Source organism: Dryobates pubescens, chromosome 4 (assembly GCF_014839835.1).
Source record: "Dryobates pubescens isolate bDryPub1 chromosome 4, bDryPub1.pri, whole genome shotgun sequence".
NCBI lineage: Eukaryota > Metazoa > Chordata > Aves > Piciformes > Picidae > Dryobates > Dryobates pubescens.
The window spans coordinates 40,895,547-40,921,894 of record NC_071615.1 but is presented as its reverse complement, the minus strand read 5'-3'; the positions used below and the strand labels follow the sequence as shown (position 1 = coordinate 40,921,894).

Genomic DNA, 26,348 nt, shown 5'->3' with positions numbered 1-26,348 from the left:
ACTGAACAGACTCGCTAGAGGGAAACAATCCTGACATCTGCAAGGGAATATCCAAAAGGTGACAGAGGGAGTACATGAATGCAAGAACATCAGATAATCAGGAATCCAAACAACCTTCCTGTCAGCACACAGTCAGCTCCCTCCTCTGCTCAGCAAGGTCCAGAACACCCACCAATTCCCAGAAACTTCCCGTATTTCATGATCACACACAACACAGCCACGCTTCCTGTGGCCCCACCATCCTTGTAAACACCAGTTGCTGGGAATGAATTCAGGCCTAGCCTAACTTACACGCAGCCCCCACTGATTTCACCAGCCCATTGCTGGCCTGGGCCGAACACAAGCTATATAATTTGACTAAGCACAGCAAACCGAGAATAAAACTGTAATGTGCTCTAATAATACCATATTTCTGTTTTCCAGCAATTAAGTAGTGATTCATGTTTCTTAAAATGAATGATTCTTCAGTCACTTGTCACTTGAAAGCTAAAAGTACCTGAAGGTGTATTGTTTTGCTACAGTGAATTGGATGCAACTTTTTGCACAGGTTTGTATTACCACATATTGGCTTTATAGTGTGAGACTTGAAAGTATTTAATGCTACAGCACAGCTTTGTGGCACAAGAGTATCTTCTAGCTCATCATGGCTGAATTAGCTCATTGCTGTTGTACACTTTCTGGTTTACTTTTACCAAGCCTTTTCATACAATACAACTATGCATCTTCTGACCATAAAGACCACTACCTTTGTCTCATTAGCAGGATCAGGCAATCCTTATATATGCATGTAAGAACTGTTCATAACTATAAAACAGTAATAAGAGCCCCACACCAATCCTAGCAACATATTCTCCTCTGCTGTGTCTCAGACTCCAAAATACTTTATCCCAGACAAAAAACAATGGTCATATTTCCAGGTGAATGATTCTTCCTTTCGCGACTTGCTTACCTGGCAAAGTACTATTCTAATAACTGAAATAAAACAATGATTTGACAGCAGTTTAGAAACCTCCTTTATGGTTTTACACTGCTTCTCTGAAGGCAGAATCTATGACATATACCTTACCATACTCGTAGCTTTGACGTACACATTATCTTTCAAATGACAGTTTCCATCATGGGGAATTACAATCCCTGCTAATTTACTGTCCAGGGCCAGATGGGAAGTTTGATCTGTCATCACAAGAAGCAGTCGCTTCGCTTCTTTACGCCACCCAATATGGCTCTAAAAAGAAAACCAAATTAAGCATAAGAAAGCAGTAAAAACAATGAACAACAAAATGAAAAATGAGTGTCAAAAGTCTTCTTTTAGGTATTACACTGCTTAGCTGCACTGGAATGTGGAAATGTGCATCGTGGCCTACATCTGAAAACTAACACTGTGAGTCTGAGATACACTTACCACTTTCTTTGCTTTTTAAAGAAAGGTCTCTCAAAACACATACAAGTTACACATTTTATAGTGGGCACAGGTAACAGCTACCACACTGTGTATGTCTAGGATGCAGAAAGCATTCTGACAGATAAATATGCATTTGTTCATATTGGTACTTGCTGCCCTCCTCTATTTTTGCTTTATATTTACTTTATAGTCTCATCATCTAGAATTTCTTTTTCCTGTACAGCTTTCCAGAAAAGACATTGGCATATGGGCAACAAACAAATAAACTAGAATTTGAGTGTCTTCATGCACCTGCAAATTGAGAAAATCTGTATTATGCAGCAAAATACTACATCTATTCACCATCCTAAGGGTTTAATAGCAAATTTGTATTTCCATAGTATTTTATTTTCCTAAAAGGAACAAACTGTTTTAAATCAAACTCTGGTGGCACCCACAAATCACCTTGCCCCTCTCAATTATTCCATCTTCTTCACCAATTCCATTATTCCTCCATTTTCATCATTCCTTGCTCCTCCTTCCTACAACACTGTCTCATCTCTACCATGATACCATGATACCATGAGGTATCTTTCACCTCATGTGAAATGTGTATCTGCAATACCATCCCTGTACTCAGCCAGGCTTTATGACTTACTCTTTACCATCCTTTCTTTGCTTTGCAGAGGGATTTAGCTTCCTTCTCCAGCTTATTCCCTGCTAGCTCTGCATGGTTAAGTACCTCATAACAGTAGGCATGGTAAGTACAGAGGGGTGTGGTGTCTTTTCCAGTTTACACATTAGGTATCAGCCTCCTTCTGACAATCCTAGATAGCATTCCCCTAAAGAAGGAGTATTTTAAGTTTTATTTATAAACAGGTTGCATCTTAAATAATGCCAAATTCTCCTCTAGCACCAGAAACTTCTTGCTCTTAAGACTCCACCATTTTACATTATCACCTCAAGACTTCTACCTACATATGTCACAGCAACCAAAAGTTTAAAGTACTTTCATGGCCTAACGTGCTGCGGTTTGCAACAAGTATGTATTGCTGAAAGCAAGATGGAGCAGGGGGTGAAGTTCTATTGTAGGCAAAGTGAGAGCACTGTAAATTATACATCATGATGGTCATTATGAATTGTGCATTGTTCTCATCCATTTTGGTTCACAATTCAGTTAGCAGGAAAACCTCCCCATTCTTAGGAATGCTTCCATTCCATTGTTTTTTGGAACCATGTATTATTCTAGAGCTCTCATCTCATAAATGTGGAATGTGTTCAATGAGCAACACTGAATTTTAAGGCATTTTTCCAAAGTTCCAGAATAGTGGTTTTTTGCAACAGCTGTGAGCACTCAGGAAGAGTGGCATTTATTTACCTGCTTTACAGCTTATCAAAATTTGAAAACAAAATCAGGCCAAACTATTGGATTTTTTTTTTTGGTGGTGGTCCTTAAGTCATCTCATGCTTAAAAGAAGATGGACATGATAAAAGCATTGTCCTGACATCATCCTAAGAGACGAGAAACACACCATAAGATAAGAGTTCAATGACTTTCCTTAAGAGGACCAGAGATGAGCTTGTTCTAGAGCATTAGCAAAACCATGAATCAGCCAACTTCCACAACTTCTATTGCAGTACTCTGCAGAGAAGAAAAACAAGCAGCAAAATAGCCCTTTAGAGCAAACAAATTCCTATTATTTAATATGCTCATAGCTTGCAAGGTGATGATGCACATCTTTGTGGTCCTGTTCTGCATGGGAGAGATGGTGATGAAATTTTATCACTACACAAAAGCTTTTTTTTTCAGTTGATTTGTATAGTTTTTACATACAAATTCCTAAAGAGCTGAGATGACACTGTAGTGCATTTATACAATCATAGAATCAATAAGGTTGGAAGAGACCTCAAAGATCATCAAGTCCAACCTGTCACCCAACACCTCATGGCTACTAGACCATGGCACCAAGTGCCACGTCCAATCCCCTCTTGAACACCTCCAGGGATGGGGACTCCACCACCTCCCTGGGCAGCACATTCCAATGGCTAACAACTCTGTCTGTGAAGAACTTTCTCCTCACCTCGAGCCTAAACTTCCCCTGGTGCAGCTTGAGACTATGTCCTCTTGTTCTGGTGCTGGTTGCCTGGGAGAAGAGTCCACCCCCCTCCTGGCTACTTGTTTTCCTTATTTACATAAGTAGATGTATAACTGATGCTTCAGTTTTCAAATACACTCTTAAGCAGAAGAAATGTCAATTGGTATGTCTTCACTTAGGAACCACAAGGAAGGTTTTAATGATTTTTGAAAGTAATTTTGTAATTGTCTGAATTAACACATGTGTTTGTTCAAGCAGGAAGGCTGGGCTGGTTAAAGCCAGAATCTGAAGAACATTATTAACCAATACTGAAAAATACTTCCTTATGCTCCCCTTTTTTAGTTGCAATGGGAAAAGGAAATGTATAGTTAAAGTGGAAATAATGGCAAAGAAGGAAGAAAATATTGGTACTATTTTAAGTCCTCTTTTTAGTAAGTTCTTTACCTGGCACACAGCTGCTTGGAGCATGGCATCAAAACCGCCTTCAGGTGTATCAATATTCCCAGAAATCTTTTGTTTATTCACTGCATTTCTGAATTCTGCTATATTGTCAGTCAGGGATAGCACGTGAATATAACCATGAGGAGGCATACAATCTAAATTATAATCACTGTATAAAAACAAAACAAAACAAAAGTCTAAAGGTCCATATTTTCCATTTTAAGGAGATGTATATATTGTATCCCCATTGACCCATCAAATCCTGTGACTAATGCAGAGGTATATATGCACAGCAAAACAAGTACTGAAAGAAAGAAGAATAACTATGTGAGATAAAGTGCAGTGGGAATTAGTCCTAATTTATTTTGATTTTTTTAATGGAAATGAATAGAACTTAGTTAATATTTGTTTCTGCACAGAATGAAAAGAAACACAGAGTGATGGTATGATCTCAAGAGTGTACATGATCCCTTTTGGAACATCGACAGAGGGGTACAGCTTTGCTTTTTCTTATCCTAAGAAGGAGCTCACAACAGCTCATTATCTTGAGAAAGGCCATCACAAGATTAAGCTCCTTTAATACCTGCCACACAGGCCACTGGATCAAAATCAAAACCAAATTTAAGTTCCTACATCCACTAGCAGCAAGTAAATGCAAGTAAAATGAATGTTGAGAATAGTGACAGTTACCTCATTAAAGGGATGGGAAACAATTGAACATTTTGGTTGTAAATGATAATTTTTGAAATCATGTCTAAGGCAGAAAGTATGAAGTTTGACATAAGGAATCTAATGCCACAGCACTTCTACAGGTCATTGCTCTGTGACCTATTTAGAGCAGTGGAATTTACTGCGCAAGCTGAAGTGCTCTTCTAATTCAGAGATGTTGAGCAGGTTTTATCCAACTCAATTTCTGTTGCATTACATTTTAGACAGATTTGAATTTGTTGTGAACAATCTTGTTTGCCAGAGGGTTTTGAAAGTGATCCCTCACTTTATGCAAGTGTTGAATGCCAGGTATAAAAGACATGGCATGAAAAAGAAAGGCAAGTCAGAACACCTTTCCTATTTGAAATGGGAGTTCATTCGTATTACAATTGTGGAATTAAATCGGAGGATCATTTCTGTTCATTAAGTGAACTGAAAGAAACTGCATCACATAAAAAAAAGCACAAAAGTTTTAAGACAAGAGTTAATGAATACATGATCTCACAGCACAAGAGAAGTCCTAGGTCAGAAAGTCCAAAGCTTTCTGATTAATCTAGGTTAACATACCCAAAATAACTGACAAGAGCTGACTATAATATTAAAAGCAAAACATATTCAAATATACCGAACCAATATGCTCCTTGGCTGGTTTTGCTGAGGAACATACAGTACTTTTTTTTCCTGATACAGGAACAGTTCTTCTAAAATCACTCACCAGATATTTAAGAAGTAACCACTGTATAACAATTTTCGGCACTTGCTTAAGATCTTTGTTGGAGAACCAAGGTATAATGAAAAAAAAAGAGGCAGAGTCTTAAGAGCTTAAGAAATAAATATGCATAATGCATGTTTGTGTAAGTAAATAATTTCTCAGTCATGCAGCAAATATACAAAGACAACATACCTGCACTGGTTGTGGATTCTACCTGGATGAATGCTAATATAGGGTGACACAGTTTTATCCACATAGGATCCAAATCCAAGTCGAAAATCAAGAGAAATGTTCTCCATCTTTTTAGATAAAGCAAATCCAACGGAATTTAACTTTTCTATATTGTTGTGCATAGAGGCTGAGACATCCACTAAATAATAAAGATCCACAGGGTATTTCTCTAGAGGACGAACTTTCAACATAAAGCTTGCTTCACTTCCTGATTCAAAGGAAACAAGTAAGTTTATTTACTATTTGTGCACAGACACTCTTAAAAATCAATTTATTTTTGTAGCAACCTCAGCAGAAAGTTGGTTTTTGTCAGCAATACAAACAAACAAGAAAATCTCCCAAGAGTAAATGAAACCTTGAAGCCCCATTCAAAAACAAGTCATAAAGTGGCTCTTTGTAGGTCATCTTGCCTGTTTTGTTTTTTTTCTTTTCCTTGCAGGAGCACTGTGCAATTTATTGTAAAAATCTGACTTCTTTCCTTTTAAATTCCTGGTTATGCAATCCCTCTGGCATTATACCAAAAAGCATTCATGACTCACAGAGGACATGGATCTGCATACAAATTGTGGTCAGTCACTTCACGGTTGACACATTTAAGTATGCAGATAGTTGGCCATATAAGCCTAAACCTACATACATACCTGAAAAACTCACATAAATTACACCTCAAATTTACACCAACCTACCTCCAGAGATTCCATGGCAGAACTCAAAAGGATCAAAATATTTTTTAGAAAAAGAAGTTTTAATATAACAGAAGTCCATCTTTTGGCATATACACAACAGAACTGCTATTTTGGACAGGATGACAAATGTCTGTCAGACAGAATGATGTCACATTCTCATATATAACAAAAACTTTTAAATGCTTTGGAAGCCACTAAACATAGTCTCCACATTTTTGCTTGCCTCATACTTTGTAATAGCAGCAGAATGAATCGACTGAAGCATGGGCAGCACTTGTACAGTAATGCAGAATAGAGTAGAGTAGAGTAGAGTAGAAAGAATAGAATAGAATAGAATAGAATAGAATAGAATAGAATAGAATAGAATAGAATAGAATTAACCAGGTTGGAAAAGACTTTTGAGATCATTGAGTCCAACCTATCATCCAACACCATCTGATCAACTAAACCATGGCACCAAGTGCCCCGTCCAGTCTGTTTCCAAACACCTGCAGTGATGGTGCCTCCACCACCTCCCTGGGCAGCCCATTCCAATGGCAAATCACTCTTTCTGTGAAGAGCTTCTTCCTAAAATCCAATGTCAAATTGTTCATTATTTTAAGTCACCCAAAGTGTGAGCTCACAGAAGAAATGACTCTTCACAATGCAATGAAGATACAGGAAAGCACAGGAAGAAGGGAGGCATTACAAAATAATTAAGCAAGTTTTCAATAAAAGCTATTTAAACACATTCAGAAACAGAATCACTAGAAAAACACCTGAGATGTGACTTCTCTGCTCATAACCAGCAGATCCAGAGAGGTAATTCTGCCACTTTGCCCTTCTCTGGTAAGATCTCACCTGAGTTCTGCATCCAGCTCTCTGGTGCATCTGGTGCCCTCAGCACAAGAAGAGCTGATGGAATAGGTCCAGAGAAAAGCCACGAAATTGCTCAGGGGGCTGGAACACCTTTCCTACAAGGACAGGCTAAGGGAGCTGGGGATTGTTCAGCCTGGAGAAGAGAGGACACTAGGGAGACCTAACAGTGACCTTCCAGTACCTGAAGGGGGCCTACAGGAAGGCTGGAAAGGGACTGTTTGCAAAGGCCTGGAGTGATAGGATGAGGGACAATGGTTTGAAATTAGAGAAGAGTAGATTTCAGTTGGATGTTAGGAGGAAGTTCTTCACCATAAGGGTAGTGGAACACTGGAACAGGTTGCCCAGGGAGGTAGTTGAAAGCCCATCCTTGGAGATACTCAAGGTCAGGCTTGGCAGGGCTCCGAACAACCTGATCTAATGGAAGATGTCCCTGTTCTCTGCAGGGGCATTGGACTAGATGGCCTTTGGAGGTCCCTTCCAACCCAAACCATACTATGATTCTACAACATTTACTAGTACATACTGCTAGACAGCACATTAAAAGTACATGTAATAAAGAGCTGGCTCAGAAAAGTTAAATATGCAAAGTGCTTTCTTCCACTAGTCTTTCAATATAATCCACCTGAAAATGTCAGGTTTTACCTGTATTAGTTCTTGCTTGAAGAAAACAGAATTTCAATATGATGTAATATATGTGTTTTTACTTTGCCAATGTAAATTGAAGTGCTATTTGCAGATTACCATTGCAGGGCTCCACTTTCCATACAGTCAGATGTCTGCTGCAAGTTTGTGGGTTTTTTTTCCCCACATAAATTCTGACAGTTTGGTATATATAAACAGTGACAACCTTTCCCCCCAGTATCAAAACAAAGCCATCTTTCTCTTCATGATTATATTCTATTAAATGTCTGTTTTGAGGCACAAATATAGCCATATATATGTGCACCAAAAGTTATTCTTCTGGAGCCCTCAAAACTTCAGTCATCTGTCTCCCTGATGCAAGAACTTCCTTAAAGCATGTGGAACTCTAAGCCACTATTTATTGGCAAAAAGGTTCATTAAATCAAACATTAGAAAGCGGGTTTTTTCCTTTGAGTCCAGTATGCCTTTGGAAATAAATGTGATCACAGACACATCTAAAGCTACCTCAATTCCTGAGACCATTTCCCAGCACAAAGCAGAATATTAGTCATTTCTTTGGAAGAATGGGGAAAGGGGAGGAAATGCTGATGTTACTTTCTCAGTTTTACTATGATAAAGATGGAAAATTAGAATTCCTGTGTGGTTTACACTCATGCAGATTCTTCATTTTTACCTTACAATTGACAGAAAAGTATCTTTTATACAGTGATGATCAGCAAGGTGCTTTTCCTGCTCCATTCATGTTTTTCTACCAAAGACTGATGCCTCTGAAATGACTTATTTCTTTATTGTTCGCAAAAGAATGACATACATTAAATGTTATGACATGAAACATACTCTGCATCCCTTTGCATCATCTTCCCCTTTGCCTGTTGGCCACAGCTATTTTAGAGATAGAGAATTTACACTGATTTAACTCAAGTTCAGATGAAGCAAAATAGAGGTATATTAGTCCCATGAAGGGACTTGTAAATTCTTCCAGGTCAGGTGTCTCACAATTTATAAATGAAATGTTAGGCAGTGAATATCTAACTCTGCTTTAGAAATCCAGTGCTTTCTTATATAAGGGCTTTGGCATCTTCACAGTTGTCTTGTTAATGTATAACTCTCCTTTAGAAATCCAGTCCTTTCTTATATAAGGGCCTTGGCATCTTCATAGTTGTCTAGTTAATGCACTTAAAAGCAACCAAATAATGAAGAAGCTTTTCCAATGATGAACATAGAAGTTTTAACTCAATTTACTTTCAGTAAGGAATACAGTTTATACATATGCAAGGGAAAATCATTTGTGCAAGAGAGTAAAGAAAAAGAACTAAGAAATCACAACAGAAAAGACTACCTAAAGATCCCTTTTCTGCTTATTACTTGCATTATTCTGACTTTCGGAGCTGTGTTTGACAGAAGCACTTCTTGCTGAAGACTCTACATGAATACGGCAGCAACATTACCATAGTTCTACAATATGCTATAGCATTGCTCTTCAAAATAATTCCAGCTGCTTCCTCACAAAATATCTGAACTCAATAGTACTGTGTTTAGCTTAAATTGACTATAATATCAATGTGTTAGACAACCCAACCTGGACGCAGTTGGACTGAGACTTTTCCTGGCGTCACTTGTGTGTTTGTTTCATGGTCACTGGGTACTGTGACATCAGCTGTGGGATTTTCTACAAAGTCTGATCGGCAGCCTCTTTTCATGAGGTTTGAAACAGTGTCACAGCGTCCTTTCTGTGTTGCATCGGCCATGAAATCCTGTTTTATAAGAGACAAAAAGTACAAAACAAACTGAGCTGGGAAAAAACCCATCTATAATATCTTCAAAGGGAAGAGAAAGCTAAAATAATAGTCTTTGAAACAATAAAATATGCTACTGTGATTGCATAAATTGTAGGATGAATTCATGTAAGCCACATGTTTTTAATAAGGGCAATGACAAAATATTTAAATTACAAGTTAAACCTAACTGCCACAATTACTTTTTTCTCCTAAGGACAGAACTTTTGTATGAGAAAAAGAATCTTGCACAATATGAACAAGCTGACTTTGGATAAAAAGGAAACTATCAGCTGTCACTATGTCCTTAAAAGAAGTTATGTGCTATGTTATGGGTTAGTCACGGCAAGAAAGTTTCAGTCATGTGACGTATCAAACCAGGTTAGCATTCAGAGGAATCCACTGGTTATGTTACTCAGGCTAAAATTTAGAGGAAGCAGCAAAAATCAACTTCAGTTTTATCCTACCTGAATTTGTCTACCACAGATGTGTAAGTTTTACCCTGTACCCTACACCAAATCTAAAAATCAGCTGCACTATATAACTTCAATCCCCTGGAAGAGGAAGCTATGCACTACAGGACTGGTCAGCTTAAGGTACTGTAACAACAGAAAAGTGATTAGTTGTGGGATGATCTCAGAAGCACCACATCCTTTGTTGCAGTGAAAGTGCAGAGTTGCCAATATTGTACCATCATGATCCAATGCAAAATTCCTTTCCGACCACAGATCTGATGATTATCATAATCCTGATCATGGAAAGGGAAAAAGATCCTTTGTACTCTTTCAAAGCATTGGCTCATCCCAGCCACAGCTGGATACCAAACAATGGACAATTTCTGGTATTTCAGACAGATTGGGAAAACAATCAAGAAGTGCAAACAACTGTGTATTAGAGAATAGTCATCTAGACCCCCAAAAGACCAGAGAAAGTCCCTGAAGAATAGTCATGTATCTTGTTTTCCAAATTCCAACTCATTTTTGTAGTCTACCTCTGATGTACTTTTTCTTTAACCCAGACAACAAAGAATACTTTTTTTTAGGTTACTGCTATCTACATACCCTTTTTGATGTATATACATTTCAAAAAGGTAAATCTTTAAATGTATAAAGAACTCAGCTACTCTCATTGTTATCAGTAAAGACTGATAGGTAGCATTTTCTGAAGCATTGCAAGTGTTCCTCAGAGATAATCTTCCCTTTTGAAACAGGATTTAGATGAAACAGGCTAAGCTGAAAGCTGCTCCTGTAATTTGGGAAAATGCTCTCTACAACTACCTTAAGGGAGGCTGTAGACAGGCAGAGGTTGGTCTCTTCTCCCAGGCAACCAGCACCAGAACAAGAGGACACAGTCTCAGGCTGCACCAGGGGAGGTTTAGGCTGGATGTTAGGAAAAAATTCTTCACAGAAAGAGTGATTGGCCATTGGAATGGGCTGCCCAAGGAGGTGGTGGAGTCACCATCATTGGAGTTGTTCAAGAGGAGACTTGATAGGGTGCTTGGTTGCATGGTCTAGTTGATTAGGTGGTGTTGGATGATGGGTTGGACACGGTGATCTTGAGGGTCTCTTCCAACCTGGTCTATTCTATTCTATTCTATTCTATTCTATTCTATTCTATTCTATTCTATTCTATTCTATTCTATTCTCCAATACGATGGGTTTTGCCATTCCACATCCATGGACAGTTGTGGTGAACAGGCTATTACAAAGCATGGTGTAAAGGGTTTGACAAACTCCTGTCTTCATGCTGTCAGGACTGATATGAAAAGTGAAGTAAGAGAAGCAGAGCAGAAGTCAAACCTTGTCAAATCTGAGTGCATAGTTAGACCTACTGCAGTTCCATAGTGCTGGAAAGCTAACAAGTGTTATTCTGTGAAAAATTCAGATGTAGCAGAATAAAATTATGCCCTGCATAGGGCAGGACATCAGGCCACAATAATGGACCACTCCTCATTGTAATACATTGTGTCATACCTACATGGCCTTAAGGCTCTGCTGAAAAAACAAGCCCTCCATGCCTCTCTTAATCCTTGCATTACTTACCCTTATATTTGTTGCAGAATAAGTTAATCATTCCAAGACACAATAATACAGTATCTAAGACAAAAATAGAGCAGCACCTTACAATCCTTATCACCTGCAGGCACACCCTAGGAACTTATTTACTTTGTCTGCTCACCTGAAAGCTACTACAGATAATATGCATGTGACCTTCAAAAGCATATGAGCTTGTAATTGTTAGTGATACTCTTCAAAACCTTGCTCCTCTGAAGTGCTTAAAATGGTCCAGCCTTATTTGAAATCAGGTAATCAATTGGCTTTTTTCTTCTGTCAGACCAAATGAGAGATTCCCATATTCTTACAGTTTGCAAAGCAAAACCAAAAAGAATTCAGAAAACTCTTGCTACCTAAGATCTATCTTCTATGCTGAGTATGATTAATTTCTAGTGTCAAAAGTGAAAAATCTCTTTTTTTTTTCCATTTCTGACAGGGCCATAATATAAGAAGTCAAAATTACCTCCACTGTTAGTAAAACCTTTTGCTAAATGCAATAGGCATATATGTATACACTTGCTCTGGTCTCTTCCAACCTGGTCTTGTCCTATTCTATTCCATTCTATTCCATTCTATTCCATTCTACTCTATTCTATTCTATTCTATTCTATTCTATTCTATTCTATAATGAGGACTTAATATAAATTACTGATAAGTAATTTTGCTTTTGAAGCCAAAAATTATGGAACTCTCAAAGCTACTATAGGTCTGCCAACGCTGTCTACAAAACAGATGGAATGCATTAACAAGTTCTCACTTTATTTAAAATTGCTGCAATTTTCCAAATAAAAGATTGTGTTTTCTCCTATGGAAGCAAAATGTATTTCACATGATTTCTCAGGTTCTATCTCCAGGAGTTGTTTAAAATATTTCCTTGCTATTTCACACAAAAATTTTCACCGTTTAAGCCTTTTACCTTTATAAACATCAGAAACAGCTAAAAAATATAGATTCAAAGGCAAGGAAGCAGCATGCCATACCTCTTGAGCACACCATCCACACTCTGGGCCCAAAGCAAGACACTTTGTGCATGTTACTGCATTTGAAGTGGCACATCTGTTTTCCGCTGCAATGAAACACAAACCCAAACATTCATGATTTATGATGATACGTGGGAATTGTAAAATACCTACTTTTAAACCAAGGGTTCAAAAATTACTTCACCAGATTAAGCGTGATGACAACGTATCCAAACAGAAGTAAGACAGCACAAAGGCAGCCCGGTGAGGGAATACTTGCAGCACTCTTATTTGTTTAATCTACAGTCTAGAACTCTATGTACAATTCCAACACACTGCATTGTCAAGGCCAATTTTTTTTTAAGATCCTGATTTAGAATAATTTTTAAGTGAGAGTTTTTCTTGGGCATGCACCTTGATGATTTATGCCTAACAGGAAAAAAGAAAACCAAAAAAACCAACAACGAAACCCCAGGTAGCTTATCTCTTCATAGACAATTTCCTTTTAAGTCATTTACACTTACTTCACTGAGTTATTCATTATTCACTCCGCATGGAACCCAAAATATTTTCTCACCTTCTATAAATATTCCCCCTTCTGCATTTTGTGGAATGAATAGTTTCCCAGAAAAGGCACATCATTCTTTTTTTTTTCAGAAGCAAATACAAATTACATGTGTCACAGAGAGAAAACACATCACTCCGTGCTGACTAGAAAAAAATGTGCCTACCAACAAGTCTATGAGCAATCCTTTATGTGCTTCTCACATCTTTGCTTTTATAGGTCATTGCTAAAGTTACTGCTCTATGCTATGAAGCTTTGGCAGCCAGAAATGAGAAGAGGCAGCCTTTGCAAGAGGTTTGGTCAGCTGAGCATGACTGTCAGCATTAGTGTATCCCTTTAGCACATTCAGTACAAGTCTCTTGTAGATTGGGGTGTCTCTATGTAAGACAGACGTTACTTGCAAAGAGTTATGTGGAAGGCCCATAGTATGACTCTTCAATGCACAGCACAGTAGGAATGCTGTTTAACAACACTGCTTTGTGGCATAATCAGCATGGCATATTACAAAATATACTGGGAACAACACAAAATTAATTACTGTAGACTAGCAAGGCTACATATGTTCATTGATCATGATAATGTGCAGATCATTGTATCAAGAGTCTGAAGAAAGGTTTGGTTTTCACCCAAAATTTTGGCTACACGTACTGTCTGAGTCTCAGATTATTTCTTTCCAATATGCAATAATGCAAACCATTTTTCTTTTTACAGTATATGAAAACTGTATTAGGAAAATACATAGTAAAATATCTGGTTTGTCTTTATTTAAATGATTTCAGCTATGGATTCAAAGATGACTTCACTCGAACAGCTAGTCCTCAACAGGTCGGTTTGAATAACTTATGATTCAAGGAACTCATTGGAGTTTTGCAAGTTATAAACAACACACATATCATTATCAGTATTAAGAAGATAAAAAAGCCTAGTGCAGCACAATTGCAGCACTATACTGATAACGCATAGGTGAGTGGAAATTTCATTCATTTCAAAGGTCACACCTGTGTTTCTGCTTCATATAAATTGCTGTTGACAAATTTTGCTGTGCAGGCAACATGGGAAAAGACATGTATAGAAAAGGGAGCGAAACTCTTACACATGATAGAAAGAATAAGCTGAAAAGTGGATCAGGAAGGTATGAAACAGAGGGAAAACTGATTAAAGGGTGGGAGAGGTGGGCAAGGACAAATAAAGGAGTCACCACTAAGGAGAAGGAATAGAACAAGACAAAATCCAAGAAATTTTTATTTGTTTGTTATAAAAACACAACCAGCAAGTTTAACTTGGATGTGAAATGAGAGCAAGCTCATTTGGCACTGATACAATAAAACTTTGAATTTATAAGATGGCAACAGCACTGTATGTTCTGCAGTCTGATGGAGGCCACAGAAAAAAGTTACTGCAAAGCACAGGAGAGGAGAATGAGAATGAGGATTCCAGGTAGGTCTGAACATGCACAGGGTTGCAGAGCTTGCCACAGGTCCCTTTCTAGACAATGCTGGTAAAGTACAAAGACACAGGATGAAAAGTTGTTGAAGGCATGAAAATAAAAGGAATGTAATTGTTCTTGGCACAAAAAAAATCACTCCCACCTTCAACTGGATACCAAAGACTGCAGAGATGAAAGGCTTTACAAGAAAAAGAGAGCAGAGTGATGTATTCAGTCAAAGGACAAGGAAAGACATGAATTGCTGATCAGCTGCATAATAGTGGCTAAAGACCACCATGGGGACAAAATAGGGAGGAAACATGACCAAATACGTTAATACACATTGTAAGAGACAAGAGCTACTCTGATAAGAATAGTTGATGGGAAGAAATCAGAGACCTGTCTTTCTGGATATGCAGATAAGGAACAAGTCAAATTAATTCCTGGTCATCATAATCAGTAAACCAAAGTAAACCAAATAATGAGTTTGGCCTAGATAATTTCTTGCAGCAATGTCTGAGACTCCTTTCTAAAATGTGTAATTCTATCTGCATACCATAAATTTCCCAGAAGTAAGTGCCACTGACCACATAGCAAAACATTAACATCTTACTGCAATGTGCACTTGTTCTAAATAAATAAATAAATATGATGTGTCTATGGCTGGAACAACTGTACTATATTTCCAGATGCATCAGAAAACTAACTGAAAAATAACTGTCCTTTTTTTACCTTTCCCTGTATGGTTAGTTTACTGAATCTGTGAAAGCTTGATTTAGTTTATGAATACAGCCTGTCTGGTAAAATCCAGGGTAGGTGTGTGCCTTTCCAAACTACTAGGGCAGAAGATACCAAAATCCAATTTGTTTTTTCCTTGTGATCATAGCAGATGAAATACTTTAACAAATGAGATATACAGTTTTGCTGGATGCAGAACTCTTTGCTGATAACTCTCCGGTCTCAAGAGCTCCATTTTCGCAACATGAAGTCACAGATTGGCAATTCACAAGCTTGGTACCGCTGGCTCCAAAAGTTGATTTTTTTGGAATGAAGAGAAACTTGAAAAAGGTTTATTAATGCCTGAGACACATTCTGGTGACATCACTACTGTAGTTCCCAAGTACCTAGTCCCTTATAGCAGTATCATTTATGGGCATGCTTTCATTCAACAAATATTATTTAGTTACAAGCTTACTATAAAATCCTAACTGACTTTAATATAGATTTCTCAGGTTCTTTTAAAAATTGCATGTTAAAGCAAGAAACATTTCTTTTTATGAGTTGGCTCAAAAAAAGAACTGAGATTTTTCCTGCCACTTCACCAAAAACAGAGCCCAGACAAGACTGAGTAACTCTTCAGCCAAACTTAAGGGCAAGCTTCTACTGGCTTACTTAAAACTGATGTATGCCAATAGCTATTTTCAACGAGGGCCAAATTTTTTGGTGGGAACTGCACAGGGATATGCATATAATACAAAATGAGTGCACCAGGTTAACCTACACTCTTCCAGCCTCCTCCACAAAACACAACTGTGCTCCAACAGCCACAGGTGTGGCAAGCCTAAACCCTCAGCAACAACAGGGATGGAGGCGAAACAAGTATCATCCATGTTACAATCATATCCTGCCTCACTGTTATGAAAATCACTTTATCGTGATCAGGGTATTTATCTCGGGGATGGAATAACAGTAATAATGCACACTGGCGTTCAGAGGGATGTTAAACAGGTTTGCAAACAGCATTTTGTTCAAGTATAGCCAAGAATTTGGATTTATATCAATTTCACTGTCGGTACATGTTTGCGGTGGTTTTGGAGGGTGCACCATTTGCTTTCTTAAAAGAGAAAGCCAAAATATAGCTAACGGCTAATACTCTCTGCTCATGGCCTTCAGACTGTTGCACATTAGTTAAGGGAAGAAGATTCAGAATTACCTAGCCCCCACAGAGCTTTCTTAGTTAAATTCTGCATCAAGTCGTGATCTAGAGCAGCAGACAGGTTGCCCCTGTCCACAGGCAATGCAGCCTTTAGTAACTTGCGTGTAGCATCAGTGTGGCCTTCAGTAACTTGTCTGTAGCATCACGTATGAAAAAAGCTGAAGTTTTTATGCAGTACACTGCTGTCACCTTCACAGTTCTGTCTTCAGGAGATAAGCCAATGTGACTCCTGCAGAGGGGACAGACAGTAACTATCCCAGCTAACAGAAGCTTCTCAATTTGCATTGGCTGAATGTGTAGATACAATGACAAGCATTGTAAAAATGCCACAGAGGGGGGATTTTTCTCCATGATTATTGTGTTTGACACTTACTTGCTCACATTGCAAGGAAAAAAATGAGTGTCTGTGCTTGAACTCCCAATCCTGGAATTAGGGAATTTTTCCTCCCTTTTTTCCAAACAAGCAATAATCCTCTCTACCCTTTGTGCACAATGCCATGATTTAAAACACACATTTTGTGACCAGTAGTCTTTCCAAGAGGGTTTACAAGGTACACCACAGAATCAGCTTTAAGAGGTCCTCACCCTTGCTCAAAAAGTAGATTTCAACTTGAAAACTGTACATCTATTATGCTTTATAATAAATTCCTAAGATTACTTGAGCAAAAGCATCAGACAACTTTTGTTCCCTTTTTCCTGTTACACCCTGGATTTGTTAATAGGCTTCACTTTTCTATTAGTGGTTTTGCACTTTAGTTTTACTGTTCAGACAGGAGCTAAGCTGCACATTGGATATTTGAAAATATCCTCTACTAGCAAGAGTAAACTACAACTAGGCACATAAGAGGCACATGTTTTTATAAGGAAAAGAAGATGTGTAAAAGAAAGGTGCAAAACATGTCTGGCCTTGTTAAATCCTGAGTCCTGGGAAAATACTTCTGTAAGAATGGGGAGTGAGCAAAACCATATTTCCATTAAAACCAATCAAGAAAAAAAACCAACCACAAAATCAAACCACAAACCAGCCAAAACCTTATTTTTCTATCACTCATTAAAAAATAAATAAATAAATAAATAAAGAATGTGTACAATGTACTAACAAGAAAAATGGAGTATACTAGAAGAGATAAACCATACAGAAAGGAAAAAAGAGGTATCAGTGAGACATAAATAAGAAGTATACATGCACACCTGGATAAATGCAGTGAAAAGCACCACTAGTGAGTAAGCACTGATGGCTGATACGTGCTCCCATTCCTAACTGCCAATACCCCACTGACAGTTTTGGGGTCCCAAATGAATCTGCATTACTATAGGACCACAGCACTCTGAACTTCAGGGGCACTACTGAGCAACACAAACGATACAGAAAAGTCATCAAAATGCAAAATAATGCAGTCTTATTGTATGAAGGTTTGTGCCTTTGCAATCTATGAAGTGCAGTAACCACAATCTTCATTTTTTGGACATTGTGCAAGCTGTGAGTGATGCCCCTTGAAAACTAATGCTGGATTATCATCTGAATAAGGAAAAGGAGGAGGAAAAGGGGCAGACTTCTGTCAACACAGCATTAGTAAAGCACTGGCAGAAAAGGACAGACATAGCTGACGCTGGGGGACAGCAAATATCTCAAAAGTCTGCTATGTAATGGCATGTGGCAATGGAGTTCCCAAGCAGTGTATGGACACTTCCAAAATTAAGGAATCATATAGACACTGGGCTTCAAGGAGGTGCTCCTGACACCTCTCTGAACCCACATGTTCTTCTTAGCCTTGACTCTGAAAATGTCACGTCATTTATAGGAATGTTGCACATCACTCAAGAGGAAAACTTGGAGACCAGAAGCCTCACAAATGCATATAAATTCAAGTTTTCCATGTATATAAATCAATATAGAGGATTTTAATTTTAATTTTTTTTTAGAGAGATGTGCAAAGCAGCATTTTGGAAAAGGTACTATCCAAAATAGCTACTGGTATAGTAGTTAATGACTCCTAACATTCAAAGCATAGCCTCAAACATGACCTTGACTGTAAGAGCCAGAGCTATTGACTATTCTAGACTGACTTTGTTCCCAAGCTGCAATACAGAATGAAAACAAGTAATGTAACCTTGAAATTTTTCACAACACAATTTTTGTTGATGCAGTCCATGCCTGCAAACAATGAGTCAAAGACTATTTAGCTTCTGAAAACAATCTATTCTGTTACTTGCAAGTAAAAACATACAGGACAATTTACTCTGAAAATGTGATTAGAAGAGACTTATTTCCCACAGTCATGAGCTTTTATGGCACAGGTCTGATGGTCCTATTTGTGCAGCTCTGCACTACGAAGCATATGGAACCAAGATCTTAAATGTATCTATTTATGTATTTATTTAAGTCCCTTGATTTAAAGGAAACTTCATCATGTGTGGAGCTGTGTTAATTCCCTAGTTTCCTAGGATGGAACTTGGGCATAGGAAATCATTATATTCTAGCCATTTCCAGCTGCTACAATCTCCCTTGGAGCTGGCCAGCTTGGATACAGTCATGCTGCTCGAGCAAAGCCTGGAACAGCTACTGCAGTATTTCATAGCTGACTGCTAGCAAGCAGCACAACGGTGTACAATGATTAGTGTATTTTTGTGTATACTATAAAGACTTATCTGTATTGTGTGAATATAAAGGTAGACACAAACAACTGATTTTTACCTGCTTAAGAAGTTCAACCTTGAATAAAAACCAAACCCAAGCTGTATCTCCCACCATCTTCTATAGCTCTACCTCCTTAAACCAGCCCCTCAACCCTCAATCGCCTCCCTAATCTACCTTTCTATTGCGTATGTAGTCTTCATCAAATTATAGCTTTTGTTCCCATAATAACATTATGTCATCTTGGCACGGCACTGCACCCTCATTCACACACCCAGAAGCAGTGCAGAGGATGGGCAACAGCTCAGAGCTGTATTTCTTTCCAAGGAGTGTCACCACAGACCACCCAATCCACAGGTTTATAGTTCACAGCACTGCAAACAGCTCATTTCACTTTTGCATACAGCTCACTTTACTTCCGTTTATGTGCATACAGTGTGAGTTGGAACAAGTCTACTCTGTATTTCAGCTCATGAAGTCTCAAAGCTGAAAACCTAATGCAACCAGCTCCCCAATTCTGAATACAAAACGATAACCCAAATGTGCTTTTACAGATTTCCAGAAACAAACCAGAAGCCCCAAACCAAAAACTGTGTATGGATATATTGGGAACACACGTCCAGGTTAAAACAAAACGTTGACCACATAATACATAGTTTATACCCACAATGAAAAAACCTCAATAATATTAAATAAAAGCTATGCCTGGTACCAGAGCTAAGATAGGCACCACCCCTTAAGGACTTGTAGCAAGTAGTGTACAAGTCTGGGAGAAGCCTTTATTTAGCAAGGCTATTTAGAAAATGTTACTGTCTTCTGGAATACAAAGTGTTTGGTATTTGCTATTTGTCTATTTTGCTTTTCATGGAGTTTTCTATTCTCAAACATGGTTATTGGCCCTCAGATAAATGGAATGTGGTTACAACCTTCTGGGATTTTCCTCTAAATTATTTTTGTTACTTTTATACTCTTTGAATGCATAAACAGTTAGATGTGGTATTTTAATTGTGTGATAACAGCACAAGAGACCCTTAAGATTGCATTTGTATAATGAACAGCTGAATTACACATCCTTCAAAGGTGAGTTAAACTACAGTGCATTTCTGGATATGTAGATAAAAAAAATGGATGAATACAAAGATCTTCTAAGAGAATACTGAGAAATTAAGTTTCTCAAATAGGAGCTCATTCTTCACATATATTCAACACAGTCCTCTCTCCTCTCACCCTCCACCAAAACCCAGCCCAACCATACCTCTCTAGGACAGACATCCAGCTTCCATTTTAGGTTTTACAAGCCTGTTAGCTTTTTTAGAATTTGGGGGCAGAGATTACACAGAACATGACCACGGTATATAAAATAGGCACTCACATACTAACTGTAACTACCATTGCACATGCACTGTTTGAATGCAAGCTTCTGCTTCTGCTTGTGCTTCTGCAGCTAAGTATTCACACGTGTGTATGGCCTGCAGGTGCAGTGAAAATGCTGCAAAGGATAGCCTTCAAACACGCAGATTCTAGGTTTTAAACACATAGTGGTTTATTTAATGTTCTGAAGTAAAGCCACAACATTTTTGACAGCAAGATGCAATCCAACAGCTTTGCTTAGATTGGAAGAGTGTGCTTGCTGATGTTACTAGTTTAATTTAGGTAATTTTGCATCATTTGCCCAACTGTCATTTGTCTCAAGTTGTACTTATTTCCTGGGAATCCTGTTTGTACAAGATGAGATCTCAGTTCAGCTTTCCAGCAAGAAGCTCTCATCTGAGAGAAGTAAGTTGTCCTCAGCACTGTACTAACCCTTATCACCCTGCAGTGATGGCATAGAAATAAATTGTACTTTTAAGCACAGTAGAACAAGTGGAATTCACTTAGCCTAAATCCTTTGAATGCTGAGAAGGAACAGAATTTATTTTGGAAAGGGCAGTTACTAGATTAATCACACTTGGATTGCTTTTGTGATGCCACCATACATCATGCAGATGTATTCATAACACAGCTACAACAACAAAATACCAAAACCACTGAAGTTTTCAAGATTTGAAGCCAATGAAATACTGCTAACAACCTAACTCCCAAGTCAGTGGGCAGAGAAGGATCTAGAAAAAAAAACAACAAAGGAACATAATTCCACCTGCCTGAAGCTAAAGAATTTTCCTCCACTAAGAATTACAGTTAAATTTTCTGTCTTGATATCATTTGATAATTATAAATACTTCACTCATTATTGTCACCATGGGTAATTGGAGGCACAGATCACTGCAGGAGTATGACAGTGAAGTCATGAGAAGCATAGAAGCACATGAAGAAAAGAAGTCAATTATGAGCTTTGCAAATTTATATATTTAGGCAGAGAACAGTCTAAGCTGGAAGTTGCCTTTTTGGCAGCTTTCTAATGCTGTACATTCCAATCATCCTGAAATACATTTTGTTTAAGGGGTTATTCTTGTTCTGCCACCAGAACAAGGGGGAATCCTGAATGGCTGGCACGAAGCTTACTTTTCTTCTTGAAGAAAGGTTCCATTACAGAGGACAGTGAACTAATTCATTAGAGCCCTATTTCCTTCCCAAAAGCAAAACTAAATAGCCCAAGTCCATTTATGTAAACTGCCAAAAGAAAAAAAATTAATAAATTTCAAGTGCTTAGAGAAGAATAACAGACAGTATCCTGCTTTGAACATCATAAATTATGTCTATTTAAGCAGATCATAAAGAAGTATTACATATTTCCACTGGTTAGACAGAAGTCAGCAATTAGTAATAAACACATACAGGAGCTTTGAAGCTAGATTTCTCTGGAAAGGACATAAATGGAAAGAGAAACACTGAGGCCTCGAGAATTTTATTTTAAAAACATTTAAAGTTTATTAACACACACAAAAAAATCATATTCTTTTCCAGAATTTTGGGTTTAGTACATTCAACTTGAGAAGCCAGGCTTATACAAAGGTGTCTGCACTACCAGTGCACTGGATAGTACCCATATATGATGCTTGAAAATATAACATACAATTTTAGTGTCATTAATGTATTTTAAGAACACAGAGCAGACTTTAAAGCTTAGGACAGAAAGCCATTGTCCTTCCTAATGACAGAACTCATTAAATTCCATTCACTGCTTAAGATACACCTACCCTGACACTAAAAACATGGTGGGGTTTTCTATATGCAGTTTTTTAAATGTACATTGATGGTAAACAATTCATGTGTAGGCAGTGTAGATTTTATTTGTGCAGTAACTTTAATGTTTTTTACATCAAGTCTATTCTAAAGAAGTGAGATCCCTAGCTTCTAACTAAGGACTTCCAAAACCAATGATGATGAATCTGATTTTCTGAAAAAGTCCTGATAAATATCAGCAGCCCATGTCAATTTATACTATTTGTAAATACACTACCTTATGCTTCTCTTCTTGTTAACTCCTCCTGTAGATTACTAACTAATTCTGATTGTCTCATGTTCGAGATACAATTAACACGGACATGTCATCACGAGCTCTTTCTAGGGACTTGAAGAAATATCACCAGCATTTAGGTACTTTCTGAAGTATAAGGGAGATTATCATCTGACATTTTAATGTCCTCTTGTTGAACATATGAACAGATGAGGGTTTATTTTATGAAGATTTTCTTAAAACTTCCATAAAGCTCACATTCTGACATCTTTCTGATGCTCTGGGAAGGCAAATTCAACTTAAATTGTACTTTAATGGAAATCCAAATTTATTCAGGCCTATTGACTAATGGAGTATAATTCATGTTGTGATTCCAACCCTTGAACGTTTAAGCACCAGGGAAGAAGCTACTGCCTCTTCAAGCTGCTCTACAGAGTATTCCTGCTGCAAGCAGTCTTTGGGCTGCCTTTCACAACTTCCTTCAGCAACAGCATGTCCTAAATGACAGAGACAATCTTCCCAGAGCACCAAGAGTACGGTCAGTATTTAAGCCCTGCATATCCCACGTGCTCATACAGCACATAAAACCTAAAGATTTTCAACAGTTTAGTTTCTGTATAACGCAATGGAACTGACTGTTTCGACTGAAGTGAGCACTTGCACAACTGGCTAATACAATGCATACACGTGCCCTTGCTGTAGAATCCAGATTTTATTCAGTTCACTGGTTTACATCTTTAGAAGCCTGTCAGGTTTTAGTGTTCAAATATAAATCTGGGATCTGTAGAAATCCCTATGGAACTAGGTCCATTCTTATGTCAGGTATTTGTTTTACTTGGCTTAGTGAACTGCAGATTTCCTTTGCTAAGACTTACTGAACAAGGGACTCTTTGTAGAAAGCGGCAACACTAACCTTTTTATCTGAGCTTACAGAACCTTTAATTTGGGATTTGCAACTTTACAGTGTTGTAAGATTTCCTTTTGCATTTCTTCTAACTCCAAACCCAGGGACAAATTCTACCTTTTCTTATTCCCAAGCGGAAAATCACATCTCAAATGGCAAATTGCACAATAACTACCTCGGGTAACATCAAACCACCTATTTTTCAATTAGAAGGGTCACAAATGATCCACCAAGAATGAATGAACTGGAGTCCCACGTACATTTCATTTTCCTTCCAGCCTCTTTTAGAACTGGAAATTCAATGCAACAGATACACAGGTTCTGCCAACTTTGCGCATAACTAAACTGAACTCACTGATGGTACTGGAACAGCACAATGCTCTTCTCCATGCTCAGCACTGTCAAGGCAAAGAGGAGTGGCTGCTCAGTTGTGCTGCCAAATAGCTGTACATGGAGCTGCTGCCAGATTCTCTCTCAGAGCAGCTTGCTCAGAGGATCCAGGTGATGCTGCACTGGCTGACAGAACTATCACAACCAAAACTGAAAAGAATGCACCACCACCAGTAATAACAGTAATAATAATTAAGAAAAAATTAATGTCTTCATTCACAGGAAAAAAACCCAAAACATTCTTATTGCTTCAACTGTGGATCTAGCCTGTAAAGTGATTATGTATGAAGGAAAGAATTCACTGTGACTTTCAGCTTTCATGAATTAGCAGAGGTTTCAAAGAAGAGGAAAAAATAAGGTCTGAGTTACAGTGTGCCTGATTTGGCAGTTGTTGTCACAGTAAACACATAACCCATGACGTATCACCCATGTATATTTTCACTATCAAGCACAACACAGCAAAAGACCCATGCACAATCTTCCTCTCTGGCGTTCTGTTCTGATGCACGATTTGCACTAGTGTGTACCCTGGAGCGACACTCATGAGCAAGCACAGCACTGCACTCAGGCACAGAACTACCCTCTCCATAAAGTTTCAATTAGCCCTTCAACTCAATTACACTGCATAAAAAAGAATCTGGGATACTAAATACAAAATGCCATGTTTCATAAGAAATGTAATAATGTTATATTTTATTTTTCCTACTGACATTTAGTTTGGTTTTGAATTCAGAATCTGAAGCCAAAAGTGCAAAATAAATTATCCTATGAAAGTTAACAAATTATTCCATTGTTTTTAATAGCACTGGGCAAATCCCACTGAATTAGGCATGAATTTGTCACATATGCAATAAAGAACTTAAGACTAATACACTGTTCCCATTGTAAATCTTATTTTTAGAGGTTACATGTTAACATTTTAAATTCATTCCAGGCTTAAACTAGGAATATGCAATTATTCCACAAGAGAAGAAAAAACATAGGAAAGGTGATCAACAACTTGATCTGCCTTTCTGACCACTACCAGTAAAGTAAGTTCCTGTATGAAATATTTGACTACTCTGTCTGATCAACTGCTGTGCAAAGATACATCTGCACAAACTGTTTTCAGCCTGCATGGCTCAAACCTGATGCCTGGGTGTTTGGAAAGCCCTTCCACAATTTGAGGAGTTACTCACATTTACTAGAGCCACCGCCAGTATGATAGCTCGCAGGGTAATATAAGGGTACTATAAGCACACACGTTACTCGAAGTTAAAGAGAAGACAAACTTCGCATTAACTCTCCCAACTTTAAACCCTGCCACTCCATGTAAACCCGAGCGTTTTCCTATCCGAAAACTGCCTGTCTGCAGTTTGTGATCTCCGGGAGGGGAGATGCCTGTGTGCCACTCCTCGGCGGTTCGGAGCGGGTGCCAGGGCAAAGCAGGACCCGAATCACCCTGGGAGCGCTACCATCCCCGCAGGGTACCCACGCTCCCGGACAGCTGCTACGGCTCCGTGACGGCCGGTCGCTCCCAGTAGGGCCGATTTAATCACGGTCTCGCACTAGCGGTACCGAGGCAGTGTGAGCCCTGGGCTCTCCCCGCAGGTACACCCTCCGACCGCCAGCTCCGCCCGGCCGGCCGGGGCGGTGTGTGCCCACGGCGCCGGCCGGCCCCAGCTGTCAAGGCTTGTGCCCAGGGCACACTCGCCGACCCTGGGTATGCCCTCCGCCCACACATGGCCCCCGCGAGAAAACCAACCCCAACCCCAACCAGCCAAGGGCACGGCGAGCAGCCCGAGCAGCTTGGCAACTTACGGCGCTGGCAGAGTCCCGGCACGGCCGCCAGCAGCCGGGCCGCCCCCAGGAGGGCTCCGGGGCCGCGCTGGCACTTGGGCACGGAGACGATCCCCGCGGTGAGGCACGCCAGCAGCGGCACCCACATCATGCGCCGAGGCCGGCACGGTTCCCGCTCCCGCTCCCGCTCCCTCACCCTCTCCTCGGAGCCGCGTCTCGGCGCCGCGGCGCGCTCAGTCCCGGCCCCCGCGGGGGCGGCGGCGGGGCCGGGGGAGGGGCGGCGGCGGGCCCGGCACAGGTAGGGCGCTCGGCTGCGGCGGGGCGGGCGCGGGCCGTCGCATCTCAGGGGCAGCACCCGCCGCGCCCCCGTGCCCCGCGGCGGCGGGGTCCTGGCCGAGCGCGGAGAGCAGCTCCCTCTATCCACCTCCAGCCCGCCGCGCAAGGGGCGCCCCGCCCGGATGCGGGGAGGCACTTGGCACCGCGCAGGGAGCGGCGGCCCCGCACCTTCCTCAGGGCAACAACCGCCCGGCGGCTGTCCCCGCCCTTCCCCGGCTGCCACCCCACTCCCGCCTCCGCCGCGCACTCCCGCGGGGGCGCCACGCCGTCAGGTGGGCGCTGCCTGCCGCCGGCCCGAGCCGCCGCCGGGGTCACCTCTCCGTGTCGCCGGTGCCAGAGGCGGCACGGGAGTGGTGCCGGAGGCGGCACGGGAGTGCGGCCGGCGGTGTTTGTGGTGCAGCTGCCGCCCAGGCCTCCCGTAGAGCCGTCGGGCCCCG

General features: G+C 39.8%; 1 protein-coding gene across 1 annotated transcript in view; it reads right to left on the bottom strand.

The window, feature by feature from the left end:
* ITGB8 (integrin subunit beta 8) overlaps window positions 1-25,765 on the bottom strand; it is a 42,376-nt gene extending 16,611 nt beyond the window's left edge. The window contains exons 1-6 of the mRNA XM_054161172.1: window positions 25,597-25,765; window positions 12,565-12,650; window positions 9,335-9,509; window positions 5,531-5,777; window positions 3,922-4,087; window positions 1,067-1,225 (exon numbers count right to left, since the gene is read on the bottom strand). Of these exons, the coding sequence (XP_054017147.1) occupies window positions 1,067-1,225; window positions 3,922-4,087; window positions 5,531-5,777; window positions 9,335-9,509; window positions 12,565-12,650; window positions 25,597-25,726 (963 nt within the window). The 5' untranslated portion in view covers window positions 25,727-25,765. The remainder of the gene's footprint in view (window positions 1-1,066; window positions 1,226-3,921; window positions 4,088-5,530; window positions 5,778-9,334; window positions 9,510-12,564; window positions 12,651-25,596) is intronic.
* Between the last annotated feature and the right edge of the window lie 583 nt (window positions 25,766-26,348).